The sequence below is a fragment of the Propithecus coquereli genome, unplaced genomic scaffold, assembly GCF_000956105.1.
Source record: "Propithecus coquereli isolate 6110/MARCELLA unplaced genomic scaffold, Pcoq_1.0 Scaffold137, whole genome shotgun sequence".
Classification (NCBI taxonomy): Eukaryota; Metazoa; Chordata; class Mammalia; order Primates; family Indriidae; genus Propithecus; species Propithecus coquereli.
This window is the reverse complement of record NW_012137969.1, coordinates 8,272,758-8,289,064: the sequence shown is the minus strand read 5'-3', so window position 1 is coordinate 8,289,064 and position 16,307 is coordinate 8,272,758. Positions and strand designations below refer to the sequence as shown.

At 53.3% G+C, this 16,307-nt stretch overlaps 2 protein-coding genes across 5 annotated transcripts in view; one reads left to right on the top strand and one right to left on the bottom strand.

Annotated features, from left to right (window-relative positions):
- Positions 1–3,762: 3,762 nt before the first annotated feature.
- On the bottom strand, positions 3,763–9,499 carry CD19 (CD19 molecule). 2 transcript variants are annotated; one of them, XM_012638936.1, is made up of 15 exons: positions 9,385–9,472; positions 8,863–9,129; positions 8,324–8,527; positions 7,910–8,188; positions 6,785–6,895; positions 6,452–6,500; positions 6,054–6,142; positions 5,514–5,627; positions 5,287–5,391; positions 5,136–5,204; positions 4,972–5,028; positions 4,832–4,888; positions 4,190–4,282; positions 3,981–4,087; positions 3,763–3,813 (listed from the first exon to the last, which is right to left on the bottom strand). In XM_012638936.1, exons 1-14 carry the CDS (start codon positions 9,470–9,472, stop codon positions 3,996–3,998), a joined length of 1,674 nt encoding a protein of 557 aa, XP_012494390.1. In that variant the 3' UTR covers positions 3,763–3,813; positions 3,981–3,995. The 2 variants fall into 2 exon arrangements, with proteins under 2 accessions (XP_012494390.1, XP_012494391.1); XM_012638937.1 differs by lacking the exon at positions 3,763–3,813 and having other exon boundaries at positions 3,968–4,087; positions 4,190–4,285; positions 9,385–9,499.
- A 4,885-nt stretch (positions 9,500–14,384) lies between these two features.
- The window catches only part of RABEP2 (rabaptin, RAB GTPase binding effector protein 2), a 13,120-nt gene continuing 11,197 nt past the window's right edge, over positions 14,385–16,307 (top strand). For 2 of the 3 annotated variants that reach the window (XM_012639077.1, XM_012639079.1), the window contains exon 1: positions 14,851–15,201. In XM_012639077.1, coding sequence (XP_012494531.1) covers positions 15,087–15,201 — 115 coding nt within the window. In that variant the 5' untranslated portion in view covers positions 14,851–15,086. Of the gene's footprint in view, positions 14,494–14,850; positions 15,202–16,307 lie in introns of those variants that run through there. The other variant, XM_012639080.1, reaches the window with a different exon arrangement.

The following is a 16,307-nucleotide window of genomic DNA, read 5'->3' as shown; positions in this document are numbered from 1 at the left end:
GCTGGAAGTTTAGCACACCTCTGTGCCGACCTCAACTTCCCTGGAGACTCCCCTGGGTGGGCGAGACCACAGGGGTGCCTTCTTCCTCTGCACCCTGAATGTATGAAATACCCACCCCGGCACTTCCCACAGTCTTCCATTCACTCCTCCTTCCCCTCTTCCTCCTTTCCTGAGCTCCTGATCTTTGCCACTCTCCAGCCAGGTACCAGGGGGCAAGAGACGACTTGGACGTGGATCCCGCTCCAAGAAGGCAGAATGTTTTCGCCAGGAGTCACACCCTTACACGCTGAAGCACAGGCAAGAAACTGAAATGAATGGAGCAGGCAGGGTGAAGGGTTGTGGGTAGCTCATTTTAGCTGAAGGGTAAGGTGGGGGATTGTGGCCATGTGAAGAGCTGGGGGGATAAATGCTGAGGCAGACCTGGAATTTGTTCTTTTTGTAGTCACAAGACTTGTGTTCAAGATGGAAGCCCAAGGAAATATTGGAGGTTCATACCCAAAACCCCAAACACATACATACACTGAGCAAAATATTAATGTAAGAAGTGTTGCTTTTTTTTTTTCTTTAATAAGATAGCTGAGCTCAAAAGCTCAGGGTGTGAAATCAAGCAGCCCATGGGAATGCTGGAATCCTGGAATCTCTATGATTGGAGTTTTAATGCCCACATAGGGACAGAGGTCAAGGCTAAGGCCCCAAGAACAGCAGGGAGTGGAAACTGAGCTCCCTACACAAAGCTGGGAGCTGAAAAAGGGCTGTCTAGAGCTGGGCACAGGGATTTGCACCTACCTGTAAACCCAGCTATTTGGGAGGCTGAGGCAGTAGGATTACTTGAGCCCAGGAGTTTGAGACCAGCCTGGACAACACAGCAAGACTCTGTCTCAAAATTTTTTTTTTTTTTGAGACAGAGTCTCACTGTGTTGCCTGGGCTAGAGTGCCGTGTCGTCATCCTAGCTCACAGCAACCTCAAACTCCTGGGCTCAAGTGATCCTTCTGCCTCAGCCTCCCCAGTAGCTGGGACTACAGGCATGTGCCACCATGCCCGGCTAATTTTTTCTATATATTTTTAGTTGTCCAATTAATTTCTTTCTAATTTTAGTAGAGACGGGGTCTCGCTCTTGCTCAGGCTAGTCTCGAACTCCTGAGCTCAAACAATCCATCCGCCTCGGCCTCCCAGAGAGCTAGGATTACAGGCGTGAGCCACCGCGCCCGGCCTCAAAATTTTTTAAAAATGGCTTTCTTGGCCAGGCGAGGTGGCTTGCGCCTGTAATCCTAGCACTCTGGGAGGCCGAGGCGGGCGGATCATTTGAGCTCAGGAGTTCGAGACCAGCCTGAGCTGAGACACCATCTCTACTAAAAAAATAGAAATCAGCTGGATAACCTAAAATATATAGAAAAAGTTAGCCGGGCTTGGTGGTGCATGCCTGTAGTCCCAGCTACTTGGGAGGCTGAGGCAGGAGGATCGCCTGAGCCAGGAGTTTGAAGTTGCTGTGAGCTAGGCTGATGCCATGGCACTCTAGCCCAGGCAACAGAGTGAAACTCTGTCTCAAAAAAATAAATAATTAATTAATTAAAAACATTTAAAAAATAAAAATGGCTTTCTTTTCTGGGAACAGAAGATGGAGAAGGAAAAATATCCATCCAAAGGCCCTGGCATGCAGCAGGGAAGCAAGCCACCCAAAAGGCAGTGAATGGAAAAAGCCATCATGGGCAATCCAAATCCCAAGGCTTACCAAAGCATAGGCCTGGATTCAGACCAAACCTCTAATGCAAAAACCTGCTCTGAGGAACTCATGAATAAAAACAATCAGAAACCTGTATAGCCTGTAAGACCGTGGTGGGCAGATGCCAAAGCTAGCCCCAGCGGGTGTCAGTGGGGCCCAGGGAACGCACAGCCTCCCACAGGCAGAAGAAATACAAAGAAGTCAAAGAAACCTTCCATGGTGACACATGAGCCATGAGAAAATTCACACCATTGTAAACATAACAATGACCACACCATGCCTCCTCCCTAATGCTACTTTATAAGTGGGGAAACTAAGGGTCAGAGAAGTTAAGTTGCCTAAGGTCAGTTAGCAATTTCCTCAGCCGTAAGATGATAACAATTTTAGTGTATCTTCCTCATAGGATTACTGTAAAGATAAAATGAGATGCTACCTGCAAAGCAGTTAGAATGATGCCTGGCGCAGCACAGTAACGTTAATACAGATAAAGTGAGTTTTAAATGTTTAGAAATGACGGAATCTATCAAACAAAACCAGGATATTATGAAGAACTGGCACTTTAAGAAAAGGAATTCTAGAAATAAAAATGTAGATATTAGAAAATTCTAGCCAGTCTTAGAGGAAGCATTGAAATTTCTTGAGCAGGAAGGACTGGGGTTCAGAAGACCACTGGAGCTGGGGAGACCAGGCTGAAGCCATCAGGAATCTCAGTGACCAATTCCACCTTTCCCTAAGGCAAGAATTTGCACGTGGTGGAGCTTGCTACACAATGGTTCCAGGGACTGAGGACTTTTAGCTCTGAAAGTCTTTGTTCATGGTTTATATCAGGTAGGAAGGCAGGGTGTCTACATGTGCAGCGAGATTTCTGGATACAGATCCAGCCCTGTGACCACAGACAGGTTCCTTGGCCTCTCTGATGCTCAGTGGCCCACCTGTAGTCCCGCACCCAGAAGGGAGAGAGTCAACTTGAGTGAGGCTCAGAATGAGATGGCCACAACTCAAGTTCTCACCCTACGGCTTATTGACAAGGCAAGCCTTGGGCATGTGTATTTAACTTCTCAGCCTCAGTCTCCTCTTCTGTGAAATGGTGATAATAATAGTATACCTACCTATAGGGTTGTTTGTGAAGACAAAATGAGTTACTATAAATAAATACACACATAAAATACTTTGATACAATCCCGGCACATAATAACTTTGTGCTCAATAACCTTGTGAGGTTATTGTAAGGATTGAATTCATTGATGCTAGTGCTTAGAATACAGTAGATAATAAATAAATACTCAGTGATGATGGATGATGTTTTATAACTAGACTACCAATTCCTGGACTGTTTCTTCTTCTTCTTCTTCTTCTTTTTTTTTTTTTTGAGAAAAGGTCTTGTTCTGTTGCCTGGGCTAGAGTACAATGGTGTCATCACAGTTCACTGCAACCTCAAAGTCCTGGGCTCAAGGGATTCTCCCACCTCAGCCTCCCAGTAGTTGGGACTACAGGCATGCGCCACCATGCCCAGCTAATTTTTTCTATTTTTAGTAGAGTCAGGGTCTCCCTATGTTGCCCAGGCTGGTCTCAAACTCCTGGACTCAGGTGATCCTCCTGCCTTGGCCAGGTGCGAGACACCCCACCCAGTCTGTTTCTCCAGCATACAACTGCTGAATGAACAGCAATCGAATAAGCAGATGGCGGGAATGTGGCTGATGTGGGGAATCGGGTGGGTGGTGGGCAAGTGAGGGAAATGGGTGAAGGTGGCCACAGAAGGGGACAGTCTTCCCGTACGCAGAATGCAGCCCTCCCTCCTTTACAGGATTCAAGAGGGGGCAGGTGTGTACCCATCCTTTCCTTCCTTCCTTCCCCTCCCACACAAGGGCACTACTTCATAAGATTGAAAGAGCTCAGTGAGTTTATTTGGGGAACACAAAAGGGGCCAGAAGTTTCACTGGCATGTATACACACACACACACACACACACACACACACACACACACGTGCACACGCACATCCTGAGCAATGTTGCCCCGGAGGTTGACATTGTCTGCTTGGGGTCCTCAGATTTCAGAGTCAGGTGTGGATGTTGTCAGGGGCCCGAAGAGGCCTAGGTTATGTAGAAGAAATGGTGATGGGGAAGGGGCCAGGAGCCCTCCCCCTGCCCACCAGGCCCTGGGATCCCTGTTCCCTCTCCCTCCCTGAGAGCCAGCGCACGCTGCCATCCCTGCCTCTCTCTCTCCCTCTCCCCCTTCCCTAGGGACAGTCCCAGCTCACCTGGTCAGCTGGGGGTCACCTGGTACTCCAGGTCCCCATGTGGCCACCACCACCCCATGCTGGCTCCGGCCCATCGGGATTGTCCATGTTCTCATAAGAGTCTGCATCTGGACAGCACCAGGAAGGAATAGGACATAGGTAGGGCTGGAAGTAGGCTGGGAGGCACAGTCAGCCCAGAGGACAGTAGGGACAGTGGCAGAAGCACCCACCTTCCTCATGATCAGGACCAGGCTGGCCCCGGAGGGAGCGGAGCTGCGGGGCTGCATACAGGATCCCTCTCATATCCTCATAGGACTGGGACCCTGCTTGGGCAGGGGATGGAGAATTGGAAGCTTGGAGAAGGGAAGTGCAGCCTTGGTAAGGAGGGGTCTGAGGGGCAGAGGAAGGTGGGAGGCTTCACCAATGCTGTACTGGGAAGGGCTGATTAGGTCAGCGTCAGGCTGGGGGTCCCTGGGCATTTGTGGAGTCAGGGTTAGGTACAAGTTAGCTTATGGTCAGAGAAAGAGCCAAGAACAGAGCTGGACAGAGTCAAAGCCAAAGTCACGAGGAAGTTGTAGAGAGAGCTAGGGTCAAATGAAGTCTGCATTGGGGCTGGGGTGAAGTGGAGGTCATGTTTGGGCTGGAACTGGATTGGGATCCGTGCTGATGTTCACAATTAGGGAAGGTATAAATACTGGGGGTCAGGATGGGGCATGCGGTCAGAATTGAGGGTAAAGTTAGGAGTCAAATCTAAGGTCAGGGTTGGGCTTGGGTTTGTGTTCAGAGTCAGGTCAAGGCATGGCCTTGGTGTCAGAGCTGTGGCCAGGTCAGCCCAACCTGGGCAAGGCAGGCTGGTCCCAAGCATCTCTCACCAAGGGAGGCTGCTTCCCGGCTGGGGTCCCAGGCAGACCCATGGGGGCTCAGGAAGTCTGGAGAAGGAAGAGGGAGGTCACTATTCCTCCTGGCCTTAAGGTCCCTCTTCCCCCAGGAATGTGGCCATTCTCACACACACCCATTGTCCTGGCAACTGGCTGGGCCAGCTCTTCATCCTCGTTCTCGTAAGACTCAGCTCCTGCAGAAGAACGAGAACTCCAGGGACCACCGCTGCCTGATAGGGGCTCCACAGTGCCGTGGGTCTTCCTAAGTCTCTGAGGCCCCACAAGGATCCCAAGTTACCGTCGGAGAAGGAGTCTTCATCCTCAGGACCCAAGGGCTCGTCCTCAGGGTTCTCATAGCCGCTGCCATCTGGTGGAGAAGGAGGGACGTCCAGCGAGGGTCCAGAGCCCCTGCTGAGAGGTGGGGGAGGGATGGGGGAGGGCAGCCTTACCTTGGGAGAGCTGGTCCTGCCCAAGGTTGGAGTCGTTCTCGTAGCACTCAGAGTCTTCCTTGCTGTCTGGCTCCTGAAAGCCCTCCCCTTGCTCCTGTTCTGGGCCTGGGGGTTTGGGGATGGGGGTGGGAAACTGTCACGCCCCCTCCTTCAGGCCCCAGTCCACTATTCCAGCCACAGACAATCCCAACACCCTCCATGTGAGGAATGACCCCCGCCTCATTCACCCGCTCCTGGAGGGCTCCGGGACCCCGCGGCTCCAGCCTCCTGGACATCACTGTGCAGGTTTGCGTGGGACCGTGTTGCGCCCCCCAGGCCTGCCGCCCAACGCTGGGCGCGTCCTGGCCAGAGGGGCGTTGTAAGGTGGGGTCGGAAGGGATGGGGGCGGTCAGGGCCCAAGTCCGCGCGCCGCGGGGAAGGAAGAGAGGATGCTTGGGGCTCTGCGAAAGGACTCTGGGTCGCGACCCATGCGGGCGGGATGTAAACCTAGGGGCGAGGCCTCAAGTTCTGGAGCGAAGTTCTGCTCTTGAACAGGACTTCAGGCTCAGGCCTTGGGGCGGGGCTCAGAGCCCTTGAGGCGGGGCTCGGTTTCAGGGGCGGGGCTCCCTTCTGGGAGGGATTCCCCACCTCGAGGGCGGAGCTCTGAGCTCCAGAAGACTTGGCGCTCAGGGGATTGGAGGGAGGAGGACAATGGGGGTGGAGCTCTAGCTCTGGGGCGGAGCTATAGGCGGGAGGGCCTGGATCAGAGGCCAGGTGGCGCCTCTTACCCATGCCGGAGGTGGGCGTGGGAAGGAATAGCACGTTCCCATACTGGTTCTGGGGCCCGCTTCCTGGGGGAGGCGTCACTTTGAAGAACCTGGCATGACAAGGGGAGATGCACTGTGAGTCCAGCCCTGGAAGGGACTTGGGGACACACTCAAGATTCAGGCTAGGCTTTCAGAGGTTAAACGTGGTCACTTGTGATTAGCTCTTCTGGGCTGGGACAGCCTACAGAGGAGTCTGGGATCACTCCAAGGAGGTCTTCACAGAGGGGTTAGCTGTGGAGCGGAGCTTTGAGGTTATGCAACATTTCAACAGGTAGAAATGGAGCAAAGACACCCTGGGCAGAGAAAACAGTAAGTGCAAAGCATAAAGTGAATGGGGTGGGGTGCACTTGCTGCATTACCTCCTGGTGGGGTCAGTCATTCGCTTTCTTTTCCTCCTCAGGATCAGGGCTGGTGGGAATTAAGGGTAGTGATCAGAGGGGGGGCTACTTGGCAGGGTGAGGATTTGGGGGTGCTGGGGAAATCATTTGGGTTAATAGAGGAGATGGGAGTTAAAATTGCAAGGGGCTTGGGAAACTTGAGGGGGGTTTGAGGAGGAGTGGGTGGATAGGGTTCTGGGGTCTGTGGGGGAGGAAAGGGAGGAGAGAAAGATGGTTGTCAGACTGGCCAGTGTGGGCTTATCCTGGGGAAGATGGGGTAGGGTTTTGGCCAACCAGCTGAGGGGCATGACTCACCTCTTTGAACATGAAGAAAGCCTAGCAGGAAACCCAGGCAGAAGATCAGATAAATCAAAGTCACAATTGGGACCTTCCAGCCACCAGTCCCCAGCAGCCAGCGCCGTAGTGCTGGGGGAAAGGGGCTATGAGACGAGGACCCCAGGCTGGCATCTTACTTTCCAACCTCAGGACCTCAAAGGACCATAAGTCTGGGGGACAGGGGCAAGGTACAGTCTCAAAGTCCTCCCTCCCTCTACAGAGCCATGGCCCAGGAGGACAGAGACTGTGCTACAGAGCCTGGCACAGGGAATGGGGGGCAGTGTCTATTGAGCAAACTAGGGACAAACCATGCCTGTAGTCAGAGGCTATGTTAGGATTGAGGGGACATAATGGTCAGCTTCCTGCTGCAGTTAAGGGCAGTCATGGTCAAAGTGAAGGGCAGCATTGAGTTCACAAGGTTAGAGTTCAGATCCAGCATGCTGCTGAACTCAAGTTGAGAGTGAAAGTTGAGGCTGAGTTTGAGAATTGTGGTTAGGATAGCATGGGAGGATTGTATGAGGGAGACAGAATGGGCGGCACATTGTGACCAATTTGACAGATGGGGTGAGGAAAAGGAAGGATGACCAGGATCCCAGCTTGCACCAGTAGGCAGATGGTAGTGTCCTTTGTGTATGCGGGGCCACCCAGAAGACTACACTGGGGGAAGATATTGAGTTTGATTTGGGATATGTTGAGCCTGAGGTGTCCATGGGATATCAAATGGCAATTCCAGGATATGGCTGGGGCTGGGAGTATGGAGCCTGGAATAGAAACACCGAGGCATGGTGACCCAAGAAGCCATGAGATTGAAGGAGATCAAATGGGAAAAGTGTGTAGACAGAGGTGAGAAGAGGGCCCAGGGCTCCAACAGGAAGCTGGAAGAAAGGCTCCATCTAAGCTGGTGGGAAGGAACAACCAGTATAGAAGACCCAGAAAAGTAGTGTCTTGGAAGCAAGGGAGGAGAGAGTTGGAGTGAGTGTTCTGTGTAGAAGTTGGGGTTTGGGATGAGGCTGCAACTAGTCCTCAGGTTGGGGATCCACAATTGACTGGTTTCCTCTTCCCAGTAGCCCTACACAGATGCCCCACAATTGAGAGAAACTCTACCTGGCCGGGCAATGACCTCCAGGTGCATCGAGATGGTCAGGTTACCACGGTGACAATAATAGATGCCAGCATCTTGAGCTGTGGCCTGGGGCAACAACAGACCAGTCCCCAGGACCCACATATCTCTGGCTTGGTGACCCTCCCTGAGGTCTAGGCTCAGCAATGAGAAGTTATGCTTCTTGGGGTGCACATGGGTCCAGGAGATGCGGCTTCTGGCCACAGCATCACGGGGCACCCCACAGGACAGCCAGAGTATAGAGCCAGGGGCCATGGTGAGGTCTGGGGCAGGGAGAGACAAGACTAGGAAAGCCTAATCCTTGGGGTCTCATCTACCCCAAACCCTCCAGTTTCCACTCACCATTCCCCATCCCTGGACCCCCACTTTCTGGCATCTCCCCAGCACTGTCACCTTACCTTGGCTGAGGCTCTTGTTCAGACTGTCCCTAGGTGGGGCACACATAGGCTCTCCCTTCCAGATCTCAGGGCCGTCATTGGCCCACACGTACAGCTGGGAGCTGTTGGGGTGACCAGAAGAGGGCCTGGGGTCCTCTGAGGACCTGTTCCCCAGGCTACAGCCCAGGTCCTGTAGGTCTGAAGCATTCCAGCGGAACAGCTCCCCTGGGAAGAGACCCAGAACCAGATGCAGAGACATCTAGGAGAGGGTGAGAGATAGGGACCCAGGAAGGCAGAGACAAATAGAGACACAGACCCAGAGACAGAGAGACAGAGAGAAGCAGCAACTTGGACAGCGAGAGAAGAATGAGAGACCAAGAGCTGTGGAGCAGCTCAGTGTTGAAGTCATGGAGCTGCAGGTGTGTGCCCAGCTACAACTCACTCCTTGCAGGTCCTCCAGCCCCTCCCCCCACTCCACTGTGGCTACTGGACCTCTTGTGTCCCCAACAGGCTTCCCTCCTCACCTCTGGGCCCTCACCCCAGCCCAGCCCAGCCCTCACCGCTGTCCTCCACGCTGACTGTCCAGCCAGGCTGCTCAGCCTTCTCAGAGGGGGGCCACGCCTGGCACAGGTAGAAGCCCCCCATCTGCTCAGAGACATTGAAGATGAACATCAGGACGCCGAGGTGCCCCACGTGGAGGCCCAGGCCTGGTAACCCCAGGTTCAGCTCTAAGAAGGGTTCTGGCTGGGACCCCCGCTGCCAGGCCAGCTGCTCAGGGGGGCCATCTGTAGGATTCTTGAGGCACTGCAGCACAGCATCACCTCCCTCTGCGGAGAGAGGGGGAGAGAGGAAGAGAGAGAGGGGTGGGGAGCCCTGGCCCCCTTCACTGCTCACACTGGGTCATAAAGCAAAGGACCCCACAAGCTGGAAGCGGATGAACCCTTGAGTCCTTCCAAACCCTCCCCGAATTTTACAAATAAGAAAATGGAGGCTCAGAGAGAGTAAGTTACTCAGCCAAGGGCACCCAGCCCCGACCCAAGTTTCCAGCCCCGACTCCTTCCCTCTCTGCCTTTTGCACGTACCTTCCACCTTCACCAGCCACGGTTCCTGGGGCCTGACGCCCATGGGGGTAAGGAAGAGGAGAAAGAAGAGGAGGAGAGGAGGTGGCATGGTGGCCACACTCCCTGGGGCACCCAGCTTCGCGCAGGGGATGCCGGGGCAGGCGGGGGCCTGGAGGGCACTGAACCATGGGTGTCTGCGGGGGTGGCTGGCAGTCCCCCCCCGAGAGGAAGGGGATGGTCACGCCTCACGCCCCCTCCTCCAAGCACCCCTCCAGACCCACAAAACTTGCCTCCGTCCTGCTACACTGTTTTATTTTCATCCCGGCACTTACCACCCTGTAAAATGATCTTACTTGTATGTCTACTCATTCACTTGTTTCCGGCACTAGAAGGTAAGCCCCTTGGAGTGGAGACTTTGTCTTTTTCACCACTAAACGCACAGTGCCCTAGAACAGTGCTCAGCACATAGTAGGCAATGGGAAACATTTGTCGAATCAGTGGATTCAGCCTTAGGGGCTCCTCCTTCTCCCCCATCTTCCTCCTCCCACCCCGGTTTCTGTTCACATGCACACACACCCATTCATTCACTCTGCAAACATTTCTTGGGCCTCCTTCTGCCTCCATGCAACCACCCATAGCACACTTTGGGATCTGGCAGACCTGAGTTTGAATCCTCCACCTCCACCATTTGGCTACATTTCTTTATCACTCTAAGCCCCAGTTTCTTTCTCTATCAACGGTGGGTAATAATAGCACTACAAACATATTGTTTGTGAAGGTTAAACAGGACAATATATGTCAGGCATTATTATCCCGGCACCAGCACATAGTAGGCCCTCGGTTAATGAGAGGTAGCACTACATAATGGCTAGGAGCTCAAGTCAGATTGCCTGGATTCAAAACCAGGCCAAAGCCGGGTGTGGTGGTGCACACTTGTAATCCCAGCTCGTTACTCGGGAGCCCGAGGCCGGAGGATCACGTGAGCCCAGGAGTTCAAGGCTGCAGTGAGCTATGATTGCGCCTGTAAATAGCCACTGCATTCCAGCCTGGGCAACATAGCGAGACCCTGTCTCTAAAAAAATAAACAAAATGAGGCAAGTTTCCTTATCTATAAATTGAGGGTGATGAGAGAACCTACCACATAGATCGTTTGGAGGATAAATCAGTCAATATATATAAAGTCGAGAGGGGGGTTGGCAGCTGGTTGGAGAAAGCGGCAGCCACTGTAGCTCCTTTGTAGTGGTCCCTAGAAATGACATGATTAATGCCCTTTTCTCACTCAGTTCTTCCCCCAAGAAGCCCTTGCATCAGTTAGGGAAGGAACCCATTTAGAAATGCAGCAATTGGAGCTCCAAAAAGGGCAGGGCCTTGCCCAAGGTCACGCATTGAGCTGGTGGTCTAGTGAGGACTAGAACCCAGGAGTCCTGACGCCACAGTCTGTCCTTATTCTGCCCCATGCCTCCTCATCCCCTCTCTCTCTCTCTCCCTCCTCTCTTGCTCTGTCTGTGTCTTTCACTGCTGCAGGCATTCAGAGAAAGAGTCCAGAGACCCAAGAGACCTACTTTCTCAGAGGCCGATTCCCAGGCCCCTCTCACCAGGCTGTGGCTTCCTGTTTGCTCCGGGGCAAACCCCAGGGGACCCTCCAGGTGGCAGGGCCTCCACTTCCCTTTGGCCGCTGAGGGGGCTGGGAGGGGAAGAGTGGGGCACTGGGGAATGAAGAGGGTGAGTAACAGGACCCCCATCTGCCTTTCATTCAACAAAATCTAATCCCTTGATCTAGCTCCCCTGTTGGCTAGTCTAGCTCTCGCTAGAGCACATCAGTCCCCTGCTTGAAGCATGTCAGTAGCTTTTCAGCTACCTAAAATAAAACAACTCCAAGCCATGGCCTACAAGACCGGGTGACGCTGGCCCTACTGGGTCGCCCCACCACTCTCCCCGCACACTGTGCTCCGCCTTGCCCAGCACTTTCCCACTGCAGGGCCTTTGCACTTGCTCTTCTTCCTGGGTCTCTGCTCTGCTCTTTGCTTGACTGGCTGCTTTCCTCATTCAGGTGTCAATTCATACGGTACCTTCTCAGCGAGGCCTTCCCTGACCCCTCCCCCTAGGTACTTTGTTGATCTCACATCCTCATTTTATTTTCTTCCCAGCACTTGCCTCAATCTCAAATTATGCTTCTTTACTTGTTGGCTTTCTCATCTGCCTCCTGCCCCAGAATGTTCACTCTTGAAGAACAAGGATCTTTACTGTCCCTAGATGTACACTGGCATCTAGTAGGTGCTCAATAAGTCATTTGTGGAATAAAGGAAGAAAAGAAGTTAGGAAGAGTGAAAGCAAACTTTCTTTTCTCTTCCCCTGCATGCATTCAGTCACCAAGGCTAGTCCATTTTGTATCCTAAATATTTCTAGAATCAATTTTCTGCTCTCTTTGGACCCTTCCTTCACAACTAGAACCAATTCAACAGCCTCTATCCTGGGTCCCCTCCCCTGTGTCTTTTGCTTCCCACCTACATTCCGCCTATCAAGGGAAATTCTTTGATATTAGTCATGTGCTTCCCTGCTCAGTAGCCCTCAGTGGCTCCCAGGGCTTCTCCACGAACCGACTGGAGCCTTATTTCCAGTCATTATTTCCCCCCTCCCCCAGAAACCCTGCCACATTCACAGGGAGTGTGGACTTAATTCTGAGGGCAAGAAGCTATTGGGGGTCTATAAGTCAGGAGTTGACCTGACCAGATTTGTATTTTCCACAACTCCCCCTGGCTGCCATGTGGAGGGTGGATTGGAGGGAGGCTGGAGACACCAGCGTGAAAAGCGCTCATTCATCCATTCATTCGCCAAATGTTTATTTACTACTATGTTTATTTACCAGCACCTTGCTATTGGCTGGGGAAACAGCAGGTGACAAGAAAGGGTTCCTAATCTCATGGGGCTTTGATGCAAGTTTTGGGGCCAAGGAAGGGTAAAGGGGACAGGTAATAAACGACCAATAAACAATTTCAGGTGGTGAAACGTGCGCTGATGTGATATAATGGTGAACAGGTGATGGAGGTGGTTACTTTAGACGGGGTGGGCAGGGAAGGCTTCATTGAGGAGGTGACATTTGAGCCGAGACCTGAGACCTGAGGTGGGGAAAAGCTTCATGTGTTCAAGTAAGTGCATGTTGAGACACTGCCATATTCTTTTTTCCACAGTGGCTGTACCATTTCACATTCCCATCAACAATCTATGAGAAACCCAGTTTCTCTGCGTACTCACCAGCACTTGGTGTTATCGCTCTTTTATTTTAGCCATTCTGAGAGGTGTGTAGTGATGAAAGTAGTTGTGGCTTTTGTTAGGGTGGGCTTGAATCTCCTAATTTTCTAATAACAGCTAAAAATCAGCCTTGAGCTCTCCCTACTCTCTTTGCTGCTTTTCTCCCAAACTAGCAGGCAACCTGCTGGGAAAGACAACGCCTGCTTTCTAATTTTTCTAATTTTTAATTTTTTTCTGTTTCTCATACCTTGTCCTTCCTTTTATTACATGTATATAATAAAAAGGGTGGAATGTTCGGCTTAAAGAATTCACCCTCTCCAAACTTCCATCCAAACCTCCTAAAAAACCCACCGCTCTCCCCATCCTAGGGGTGTATTAGGCACCTAGCCTTTGCCAGACCCCTAGGGAGATACAGGAATGAAATGCAAGAGGGGAACTTACTTTCCTTATCCCTCCCAGTTGTTTGAAAAGTATTTACTTCTCCCAGAATAACCCTCTATAAAACCCAAGGCTCTCCCCTTTTCTCTTGTGGACGCCTTTTTCGGCCGCCACCCATCTGCACCCAGATGGTCAAAATAAAAAAAAAAAACGGCGTTTTGCTACACATGAGGCTTCACCTCTCTCTCTCCCCAGACCTAACAGCTTGAATGTGCATTTCCCTAATGGCTAATATTGAACATCTTTTCATGGGTATATTTGTCACCTGTGACATCAGTGAAATGTCTGTTCATGTCTTTTTTCCATTTTCAAACCAAATAACTAGGTTTTTAGCAGGGATGAGACATGATTTACGTTTTACAAAAATCACTCCAGCTGCTTTGAGTAGAATTAAGTAAAGGGGCCAAGAGTTGACACACCTGTGGCGCACATAGGAGAGGAACTATGGCCGTCCAGGAGAGAGAAGAGAGGAGCTGCAACTGGGTGCTAGCGCTGGAGATGGAGGGAAAGGGACACAATTCTGGAATATTCAGTACACTAGAGGGAGAATTTCCAGGACTTGCAGGAGGATACGAAGAATCAAGGACTTCCAGGTGCCTGGGGTGTCCTTTACAGAGGGAGAAACAGATTGGGGGAACGGAAATCGAGGCTCTGGACTTAAGTTTGAGTTGCCAGTCTCCATGCAAGGGTGGAGGTCACAGACAATGAGAGCTTGACCTAGGCAGAGGCGCAGAGGAGAGCAGGGATTTGAGAGGGAGGGGGATTAGCAGGAAGCGGTGACTGGTTGCATATCAACACGAGGGTGAGGACGTGCAAGTTTCCGACTTCTACGACTGACGACACGGGGACTCAGAGGCGCCCAGAAAAATGAAGCCGACCCAGCCCTGCCCCGAGGGACGCTCCACGAGGGCGGAGGTGCAGGGAGGGCCGGGTGACGGTTCGCTGTAGCCAGCCAGGCTGCAGCGGAAGCGCGGCCAGGGCCGATCAAAGCTCGGCTCCAGGCTGGGGGAGAGGGAGAGAGAGCGCGCTTAGTCCTCCAGGCCGACGGCACTCGGCGTCCCGAAGGAGGTGTAATTGGAGCAGAACTTCCAAGGTCATGGAGAGAAGCTAGGGAAAGCCTTTGAAGAAAAAAACCTCTTTGGGTTTGGAGGGCAAGCGTGCACACTAACAGGGTGGCCCCGCCACGTAGGGAGAGGGGCGGGGCCGGGTCCCACTCGGGCATCTTCGGCCGACGCTCGGCAATCCCCCCACCTCCGGCCGGGGCCTCAGCCCCCGGGGCCTATCCGGAAACAACCGAGCGGATCCGGAAACAGCCGAGCGGACCCGGAAGCGGTGAGAGCCGTCTCCAGGGAGTGCGGGAATCCGCCGTTTGCGCTGAGGCGATGGCGGCAGCTGCGCCGGCGGCCGCGGGTGAGGACGGGCGGCGGCGGCAGCCGGGGGCCGGTTCGTGCGGGGCGTCCATGCACGCGGGGAGCGATGAGGCTGGGGGCAGGGCGGAGCTCGGTGGCTGGTGGATGGGGGTGGAGAGGGGCGAGTGGAGGAAGGGGCGGGGCCACGCCGCTGGGGAAGGGGGAGGCGGAGCCTGGAGCCACGGGAGAAATGGGCGGGGCCAGTGGCAGGTGAGAGGTGGGGCCCCTGTAAGGGAGGGGTCGCGGCGCCTGTAAGGGAGGGGTCGCGTCCGAGAAGAGAGGGGACTAGGCGAACCGGGGAACGCGGAAGAGGTGGGCTATGGGCAACGCAAGGCCAGCAAGTTGGGAAGGAGGCGGGGAAGGGGCGGGGCCAGGTGAGCAGGGCAGGGCCAGGTGAGCAGGCGGGACCAGGTGAAGGCGGTGTAGCTGTGGCCGCAATACTAGGTTGCTGAACTTGCTGATTTGGTGGGTGGCTTGGGTGTTGGGGCTCTGAGAAGTGATGGGAAGAGAGGCTGACTCCTGTCGCCTACAGCGCTGGACCCGCAGGCCGGGGAAGGGGCAAAGGCTGAGGCTGAGTCAGATGAGCTGGGCCGGCTTCGGGCTGAGCTGGCAGGCGCCCTGGCAGAAATGGAGACCATGAAGGCTGTGGCGGAGGTGAGCGAGAGCACGAAGGCTGAGGCTGTGGCTGCAGTTCAGCGGCAGTGCCAAGAGGAGGTGGCTTCACTGCAGGCCATCCTGAAAGGTGAGACCAGGGCTCCCCCGCACTCCCCATCAGCCCCATAGAGGGAAGTGCACGAGGAGAGAGAAAGGAGTCTGGGGGCGCAGAGAAGCTGTGGGGCAGGTTAGCAGGGCTGCCTAGCAAGGGGCATGCCCGTGGCCCAGAGGAAGGGGCTCCCTTTTCTAATTTGCATGGATAGCAGCAGCTCTGTCAGTTACAGCTAAGTTTAGCTCCGAGCTTCTATGTTCCCTTGCCCAGTGTCATTTCTTGTGCCTCACCGATGACTGATCAACCCTGAAGATGAGAAGAAACTTCTCAGTTCCCTGAACCAGCCTCATTTTAGTGTGGGCCTCTGGGCTCAGACAACCCTGGGGCCAGGCTCTGTGAGTCTAATCCTCTGGTCTCCATCCTTCCCCAGACGTCCCTACATCTGCCCCCCATCCCCATGCACCAGCTTCCACCTCACATTCTCTGTGCTTGGGAAGCACCAGCTCCCCGGGCTCCAGATGCCTCAGCTGCTTCTTCTGTTTTCTCCTCCCCCTCCCCTAGCCAAGACCAGAGTTCCTGAAACAGATGTCAGAGCTGCCCACACCCCTCTGCCACCACTGCCCCTGCTGTAGTGGAGCTCTGGTCAGCTCTCTCCTAGACTTTTGTCCCAACTTTCTCACAGATCTCCCTCTGTAGTCTGGCCTGCAGACTACATGGCTTCCAGAGTAAATCTCCTAAAATTCCCATCCCATAATGCCATTTCCCTTTCTAACAACCACTCCTGGCTCCAGACTACTCTGGGGCTGTATTTCCCACGTTGAAGGCATCTGCACACCTGTGCAGCATAGTTGTGTCCGCATACAGCTCACCCTGCTAGTTATTTAATATTTGTTCTTTAAATAGATCCACTTTTTAAAAGCTCTGGCACTCTGGGATGCTGAGGTGGGAGGATTGCTTGAGCTTCGGAGTTCAAGACCAGCCTGAGCAAGAGCAAGACCCTGTCTCTACTAAAAATAGAAAAATTAGCCAGGTGTGGTGGTGCATATCTGTAGTCCCAGCTACTTGGGAGGCTGAGGCAGGAGGATCTAGTGAGCCCAGGAGTTTGAGAGGTTGCAGTGAGCTATGATGATGCCATTGCACTC